At 42.8% G+C, this 8,659-nt stretch overlaps 1 protein-coding gene across 6 annotated transcripts in view; it reads left to right on the forward strand.

Annotated features, from left to right (window-relative positions):
- fam13a (family with sequence similarity 13 member A) overlaps positions 1-6,606 on the forward strand; it is a 47,387-nt gene extending 40,781 nt beyond the window's left edge. For 4 of the 6 annotated variants that reach the window (XM_018661563.2, XM_018661565.2, XM_018661564.2 and 1 more), the window contains 10 exons: positions 1,001-1,220; positions 1,304-1,445; positions 1,712-1,793; positions 1,879-2,084; positions 2,243-2,326; positions 2,772-2,867; positions 3,507-3,590; positions 4,753-4,949; positions 5,163-5,264; positions 5,360-6,606. In XM_018661563.2, coding sequence (XP_018517079.1) covers positions 1,001-1,220; positions 1,304-1,445; positions 1,712-1,793; positions 1,879-2,084; positions 2,243-2,326; positions 2,772-2,867; positions 3,507-3,590; positions 4,753-4,949; positions 5,163-5,264; positions 5,360-5,483 — 1,337 coding nt within the window. In that variant the 3' untranslated portion in view covers positions 5,484-6,606. The remainder of the gene's footprint in view (positions 1-1,000; positions 1,221-1,303; positions 1,446-1,711; positions 1,794-1,878; positions 2,085-2,242; positions 2,327-2,771; positions 2,868-3,506; positions 3,591-4,752; positions 4,950-5,162; positions 5,265-5,359) is intronic. The other 2 variants (XM_018661566.2, XM_018661567.2) reach the window with 1 other exon arrangement.
- The last annotated feature ends 2,053 nt before the right edge of the window (positions 6,607-8,659 follow it).

The raw sequence follows: 8,659 nt of genomic DNA on the forward strand, positions 1-8,659 counted from the left end.
GTTTTAGACCGGGTGTGCATATTTTCACGGCTGCTTTATGACACCAGGAGTGTTTATACTGACGGTTGGTTTCCTCCAGAGCCTGTTTTCCCTCCATCTCCTTTCCCTGTGCAGCTACTCCTCAGTATATTTCTCGAGTCCGCTGACACCTGATCTCACGGCCTCTCCTTTTCCATGAAATCTACTTTATTTCTCCAGTTTCATGTGTCATTCAGTTCCTGTAGAGTTTTCCCTCCTCATTCTAACAGCCTGATAACTGTCTGTCTAGTCTTCGTCTCCTGTGCTGTAACAGACACCGGCAGCGTGGTTTATCTCTCACCATGCAGAGTGGAAACTAAAACACAAACTCATCACCGTACCTCTCAGCAGAGGTTGCGCCCTGGCATTATCCCACAGAGATCCAGGCTTTATTAATAGCCCAGGGATTGTCAGGGGTATCTGCACCACTGTTTTCACTGGACATAATTATTACCAGAGTGGAGACTGTAACCAGGGGAGAGGGAGGGGGGAGGGAGGGTGTGTCTCACCCACAATTTCAGAACAACATCTGTGACTGTCGAGCCCCAGAGGAAGTTTTTTTTTTTTTTTTAGAGAGGAGCTTCATCATGTCCAGTGACTTTCACAACAACAGAGAGGATCCAAAGAGGAAAACTGGTGCCAACAAAATGTTTATGTTGCTTTCTCTCAGACTTAGACATAGAAAAATGAATCACTTTATTATTTAGCAGAAAATTAACATTTTAGAGTGCAACAAATAAACGTAAGATTAATCGCTCTCCTCTTGATTCATTTAAAAGTTCTTCAGAGTTATTTGTAACTTTGATTAAAAATTTTAGTCCCAGACAGATTTGGTAAAAGATTTGAACATATTCTGATTCTGAATTTAAAATCATAAAACCTGTTGACCTCCAGCCTGTCCTCTGGTTGTCTCCTGTGTTTGTGTGTTCTGTTAAAGCAAAGTGTCACATTGTAATATAAGGTGTGCGTTTTGTTTACTCAGAACCTGTCCCAGCATACTCGTCACTGCAGAGGGAGAGCATGGACCGGGAGGAGGCTCGACTCTCCCCCCACGCTGGGGGAGGGCGTCTGATCCGCCAGCTGCTGGAGGAGGACAGCGACCCGATGCTGTCCCCTCGCTTCTACGCCTATGGACAATGCCAGCAGTACCTGGACGACACCGAAGTGCCTCCCTCACCGCCCAACGCTCACTCATTTGTCAGGTAGAATCTTAACAGGGTTTTTGTTCAGGGAGACGTTAGGAAGGAGCCGACAGTGATATTAACAACATCCTTTATCTCTGCAGTCGCAGGCGGAGTTCATCTCTCGGCTCCTGTGACGACGAGAAAGAAGAGCTGACGTCGGCTCAGCTCACAAAGAGGATTCACGTCCTGAAGAAAAAGATCCACAGATTCGAGGAAAAGTTCGAGGAGGAGCGGAAATACAGAGTGAGTAGTAACACGAGGAGACACTGAACATTCCCCTCAGAATACATTCCTCCAAAACATTAACAAGGTTATTCACTGCTGAGGACACTCTGATGAGTCATTAACATGAACTGAAAATGGTACAAGCCCAACTGCCTCATAACAGAGCTTAGATCCCACACAGAGCTCTGCTTCAGGTTTATAGTCAGTAATCATAGATCATAGCTGCTGCCTGATTCTGATGATGAATCTGTTTTCATCTGTTTCACTGTGTTTCTCCATCCTAGCCTTCCCACAGTGACAAAGCTGCAAACCCAGAGGTGCTGAGGTGGATGACTGAACTGGCCAAGCTTCGTAAAGAGCTGAAAGGTAAGACGTAAACAATCACTGCTCTGACATGAGAGGATTCACTGTAAAATCAGAAGAGTTCATGTTTAGTTTTCTCTCTGATCAGAGCACAAGCTAATGAAGTCTGAGGAGGATCTGCCTCCTCTCACCCGTCAGCGCAGCAACACTCTGCCTAAAAGCTTCGGCTCTCAGCTGGAGAAGAAACCTCAGCAGGAGAAGGTGCCGAAGCCGCCGGTGGAGAGCACCCTGGAGACGATTTTAAAGAAGCTGCAGGAGAAGAGGGAGGAGGTGAACCGGCCCGAGGACATCAAGGTAAAACCACGGCCACAGGGAGGAGTCAGAACACCTCAGCCTGATGTGGTTACAGCACAAGTGTGTGGTTGTGTGTGTGTGTGTGTGTGTTGCGACAGAGATTGAACTCAGGTTATGTCTAAAATGTTGCTGACTCACTTCCCGTCTCCCGCCGACAGGATATGACACGGGAGCAGATTGGAGCAGAGAAAGTCGCCCTGCAGAAAGCTCTGCTTTACTACGAGAGTATCCATGGCCGCCCAGTAAGTCACTTCCTCCTCCTCCTCCTCCTCCTCCTCCTCCTCCTCCACCACTTCCATCAAATACATACAACCCTCTCCATATGTCTGATCTCCTGCAAGCTTTGTTGCCTAAACAGAATAAATCTTGTTAACCCAGAGCTGAAGTGATTTGCTCTTAGTTTGATGTCGGACTAAATCCAGTCTCAGTACCTGTGCCGTCTAATCCCAGTCAGTGCTGTTGAATATGAGGAAGTGCAGCTGACCTTTGTGTCACCTCTGTTCCTCCTCACACTGTGTGTGTTGCTGGTTTCTGTTTAATAACCTTCACAGTCTGCAGAACTGTTGTTGGTTAATCTGGGTAGTAACTGTAGTTTTGTCTTAAGTTAGTGCTGCAGCTGCAGAGAGACAGAGACACTAACTCTGTGTTAATCAGGCATCTTTGTTTTCCTATTTCTGGCTTTTTTAGGTCACTAAAAGTGAGAGGCAGATCATGAAACCTCTGTACGACAGATATCGCCTGGTGAAGCAGATCCTGTGCAGAGCCTCCACCATCCCTGTCATTGTAAGTATCACTTCTGAACCTCAGTTTTCTTCCCTTCCACAGCTTCCTGTTCATCCTGCAGCTGTTTGATGTGAGCGACAAATCATCATCATCGCTCTGTCCAAACGTCTGCAGTCTGTAGAAACAGTCAGCTCTCCTGTAAGACGGGGATTTAATATAAATAAGATACAGAACAGAACACTGCAGTCAGTATTATTAATACTGCTTTAAATATTGGTTTCAGTGAGTATATGAAATAATCCTGCCTGTGAGGAGGAGTGTATGTGCTTTCTTTTATTCACGTGCTTAACTATTTAATAACCATTTTTATTATGTAAGATATGATCTGCGTTATGGACCAACAGTACATCCATTACATAATGCACTACCTCTAATCCTCATCATATAAACTGGGACTGCTGTACAATAGAAGTTATGGTGCAGAGTTTCATTATCCTCCAGAGTTGGAGTCAGGAGTTGATGTTGGAGAGTTTTCAGTTTAAATAAAACGTTGTTAAATCACGTTGGTTCTCAGAAAGTCAGAGTCAGTTCACTGGACTAAAAGGAGAAGGAAAACTGTGTGAGGACAGTGTGGTGTTGTGAGGTTGTGGAGGTCAGAGTGAGGCGTGAGCGTGGTTAACTCCTCCTTCTGAACCACAGGGCTCTCCCTCCAGCAAACGCAGAGGTCCCCTCCTTCAGCCCATTATCGAGGGCGAAACCGCACTCTTCTTCGATGATATCAAGGTGAAGAGCTGCTGCTGCTGCTGCTTCAATAATCAGTCGCCAGCTGACCACCCCCACCACCCACACCTCTCCTGCCCACCACCCTGCTACCCTCCAACCCCACCCTCCTCCATTTACTACCATTTACCCTCTAATGAACCTGATTGCTGCCTGTTGATTGGGCAGATGCCTGTTTCCTGCCTCCAGCATCAGTAGAGAAGTTGAATCAGTAGAAAAGTTGAATCAGTCGCTGCCTGGACAAGATGTTTGAATCATTCAAACATAGAAACAGTAAATCTCTGTTTTAATCAACCTGGGTCTTATTTTTAGAGTTTTGGTTCATTCCTGATGATGATGATATTAACACTAAGTTGACTGCTGAGATGTGGTGAGATTGATTAAAAAGATTTTTAAAAAAAACAAAAGAACAATCAGACAATCAGTTTTAGACAAACAGGAACTTTATTATTATGATCCAAACTGTTAGGAGTTTACAGTTTTCCTTTACAATTAGAGAATATTACCTCTTGGTTTTATCAACCAAAGTCACTTAGATCTTCCAGATGATACGTATAAATATTTTAACTCCTTTGAAAGCATATAAATTATTTAATTAAAATATATGCAGATATTTGTGTTGAGGAGGAAAAAATGGTTTGTAGGCTGACATGAAGAATATTTATTGAATAAAATATTGAATAATAATTATAATATCCACAGGCTCCCTGCAGACACACCTTCTACCAACCTGAACACCAATAAATGAATATTGAAACTGCATTAGCTTATTAGTAAAAGAGCAGAAAAATACAAAGTTACCTGATGGATAATAAACAAAGCTACAGAAATGAGACCCAGGTTCCTTCAGGTATTTAAAAACAAACTGTGATCAAACTGAGTCTCAGTGTGTTTGTATTGAGTGGAGGTGGATTATAGCTGGTTTAGGACCGTCAGACTGCATGGAGCTGGTTCTCAGTGGACTGTGTGTCTTCGTCCATATAAACATACTAATGAGTGTAGAATCACAGCCAGGACCATTGAAGTGATGATTGATGACTAACGCTGCACGACCCTCATGACTGCAGTGTCACAGCCTGGAGGTTTTTACACCACTCATTGTACAACGTGACCTCCTCAGCCTTAGCCTCAGGTCTGACCTTTCTGTGCTCCCCCTCCCCAAAAGGAGGAAGAGGATGGCTCAGAGGACGACGGAGACTCAAAGACTCAGTTCACCGTGACCGTCCGGCCTGACCTCAGCGTGCTCGGCTTCCTGGACCACATGGACGAGGAAGTGGATGGTTTCATTTCACCGGTGGACGAACTGTCGCCATCGAAAAACATGACGGACATGAGGCTGTCCAACCTTCACTCCGCTACCATGTAAGATACTGAATCAACAGATTTATCTGAATATAAAAAAGTGAAAACCTCAAGCAGCTGCAACAGGAAGACTCTGTTTACACACAGTGTTAACAATATATTCATGTTTTAAATAATAACCAGTCACAGGGGCAGTTTCTGCAGAATGAGTACTTTTACTTTTCAAACAAAGTAAAGCACTCATACAAAATATTTCTGCTCTTTCTCTCACAGGCAGGAGCTGGTGGAGCAGCTCCAAGAAACCAGAGAGGAGAAGAAGAGAATCCGCAAAAACCTGAAAGAGTTTGAAGACCAGTTCTTCAGACAGAACGGAAGGTGAGGTTCAGATTATATAACAGCATAAGGAATATTGGGTTTTCCACAGCTGAACTTAATGTTTGTTGTCTTCCACCCACGTCTCGTTCCCATAGAAATGTGCAGAAGGAGGACCGCTCCCCGCTGGCAGTGGAGTACAGCGAGTACAAGCACATTAAAGCCAAACTGCGGCTGCTGGAAGTCCTCATCAGCAAAAGAGACTCCGCCAAATTAATCTGAGAAAAATAAAAGACACTAAAAGAACTGTAGTTTCTGGTGATACGAGTCAAACACACATCTCAACCTGCAGGAGAATAGATCTGGATTTTTCCTTTCATGTTTCTGATTCGGAGGAGGATCAGCCTGGTGAGTGCAGCAGGGTTTTCCTCTGACACCTACAAAGAGCCGATGACCTGCGACTGATCCACAGCGCACACTCACCTGCTTCACCTGAGATTTCCAGCTGGAACCTCACCCTGACCAGAGAACGGAGACGCGCACAAATAACCTGAATCACACCTGTAACTGCTAATAATTTATTCTTCTCAATGGTTTTATCAGAAACGTTATTTTTCTCACGCTTTACTGTAGAAGTCTTAAAAAAAAACATTGTAAGTAAAATAATAGAAATGAAATCACTGCTATTTTTAAAGAAGGATTTTCTGATCAAGATTTCTGTGTATTTTTCTAAGGGAGATGTTTGTATAACTTCAATCAAACAGTATTCACTAAACCTTTCTCTGTATCAGTTCTGACCTTTGTATAATGTCTGAAATAATCAAACGTTGCTTCTCTAGAAGTGAAATGAGTATCTGCTCACTAAAAGTGATAAAAGTGGTTTCTAATTTTAACACAACCCAAAGACTCAGCACAACCTGCGAACCAAAATGACTCAGATGTTCTTTGTATTCCATAAAACAGCTTCTTGTTTGTGATCACTGGTACTCACCTGAACATTTAAGTGTATATTTTATACATTAACAAGCTTTTTCCCACATTTACTTCACGTGAAATAAGCTATTTCTCGTCCTGAAATCACTGGTATGTTTGTTCACACTGATCAGACCTGACGAGACGTTCACTGACGCAACTCTGGAGGAAAAGAAAACCCCAGTTTTCCTTCTCATCCTCTCCAGAGCTTGTTTCTTCTGTAAATATGGATCACTATGTATGTTTACATTTCTGTGAGCGAGTACTTTTCTCCTTCCTTTCTCCAAAATGGATGATTATCAGTGTGAATTTCGTTTTTACAGAATGTAAACACTGGCGAGGCTTAATGAATTCTGAGTGTGTACATTTTAGTACATAAATTGTATTGTTTGTATTTTGTATATATTATGAATGAAATCATATTTTTACTGAACTTCGGGCTGTGTGTGTTTCCTCAGTGAGAAAACTGTTTTATGTCTGCAGCTAACTGTGAACAAGATACCTCAGGAAAATCTTATATACCAGGAACACCCCGAGGGAATTTAAAAAAGGTCAAAGGTCACAGTGACCTGATAAAACATGTTTATGGCTTTAAACTCAAAAATTCATACTCTGCTACAGTACTAAAATTAGAAAGTGATGATGTTTTATATCTAAACGCTCGAAGGTCAACTTTACTGTGACATCATAATGTTCTTCAGAAACATAACCACACGGTGGAGGTTGGGGTAAAACACTGACAAACACTAAGTTAGAATCACTTCTTGTTTCTGGTCTCCTAAATAACTGCATAAACATTTTCTGCTGCTTTTTAAAACCTTTGAGAGTCCTGAGGAGCATCAGACAGCCAAGATACAGTGCCATGTTTGCCATCATGTTGCAACAAGTGTTAACAAATCATCAAAATTAAACCCATGTTCCTGCAGAAAAGACATGAAGCAACGAGACTCTTGTGCAACAGAGCTGCAGTCTGTTGAACAGTATAGTCGTGCAAAAACGTATTTCACCTTCAGCATGTTGTATTGAACTACAAATAATTTACAGAAGCTCCAGGTTTTGTCAGTGCACACATGCATCTGTGAAGTTTGTTTTCTAGAAATCAGAGAAAACAAAACAAAACGTTATTGAAAATAGCATACCCAGCCACAGTGAACAGCTGTGGCAACGTAATCCAACAGACAACTAACTTCATTATAGAGAGGATTCCGACGGAGACTGTTTGTGTGGTAGTTTTATTTATGTTGAGGGTCTGATTACTTTCTCACCACTGAGAGTCAAACAACAACACAAACAGACCAACAGATAAAGGCAAAATGCCTGTGTTTTTTTTTTTTTTTTTTTTTTTTTTTTTTAAACAATAAAGTCTGGTAGCAGCGTGTGTGGATCTAAAACCAGGATATATTGAAGTGGGCCGGCCCGGACCAGTCCCAACCGTAGGGTCCCAGCCAATCATGGCGTACGTGCTCGTGCACAGGAGGTTGGAGGGTATAAAAACGGCAGCGGGAACGAGCGGGACGGACATTCAGGTGCATGCAAATGCTACAGAGCAGAGACGCGGTCAAAGAGGAAACAGACAGGACTATGAATTTAAAAGAAAGGCAGCGACAGAGCCAGTAGGTGAGTGTTGTTCTGTCCTTGTTGGTGTAATGTTAGTTAGACTAGAAGGAGACTTGTGAGTATCTGTCTGTAGCTGCCCTGTTAGCTCTGAGAAACCGTCTCATCTGCTCTGCATGTTAGCTTCACTGCAGCTAATGAAACAAACAACCCCAGTGCTTTGTCTTCACTCTCTGATGTGACATTTGTCCCTTTAAAGACACGAGGACCTGAAAACAAACGTTTGCGAGCACAGTGGGATTGATGTATAATTTGAAATGCTAAGTCAGGTGAAGTTACCTTCCTTGTTAGCTACAGATCTACAGGCTTTCCCTCAGTCACTGTAGTTATCTTAAATCAATCTAAAACACCGACTGTTTTACTTCGTTATGTTGTCGAAACTGTGTTTGTGTGCACGTCGTTCTTTTAAAGACGTTTATTTTGCTTAAGCGACGCACGGGATCCCGCCTTTTTCCCCCTCGGTCAGTCGTTGGTGGTTTCTATGGTGATGCGCGTCCACGTGTAGTATGGGGGGCGGAGCTTTTGAAAGAGCAGAGAGGGAGGAGCGTGTTTGTTTTGTTGCCTTTAACCAATGAGAGTGAGAAACAGAAATACTCTCACCTGGATTCATTCAGTAGATTTTAATCATCTCATGTGATCTTCCTCTGCAGGTGAAGTTTACACAAGTGTGTTCCGAGGGAATTCCTTTAACCACGATCATAGACTGTATATAAAAAGACCATGACTCCACCACAATCTTGAAACTCCACCTGCTGTAGAATATTATCAGACCTTGCTTCTGTGAACTGCTGTTTTCAGACTCAGGAGAATGAATCAGTCTCAAGTATCTTTCCCACCTGTTCTGGTCAATAAGGCGATGAAGAAACATGCCA

The sequence above is a fragment of the Lates calcarifer genome, linkage group LG5 (genome assembly GCF_001640805.2).
Source record: "Lates calcarifer isolate ASB-BC8 linkage group LG5, TLL_Latcal_v3, whole genome shotgun sequence".
Taxonomy (NCBI): Eukaryota; Metazoa; Chordata; class Actinopteri; family Centropomidae; genus Lates; species Lates calcarifer.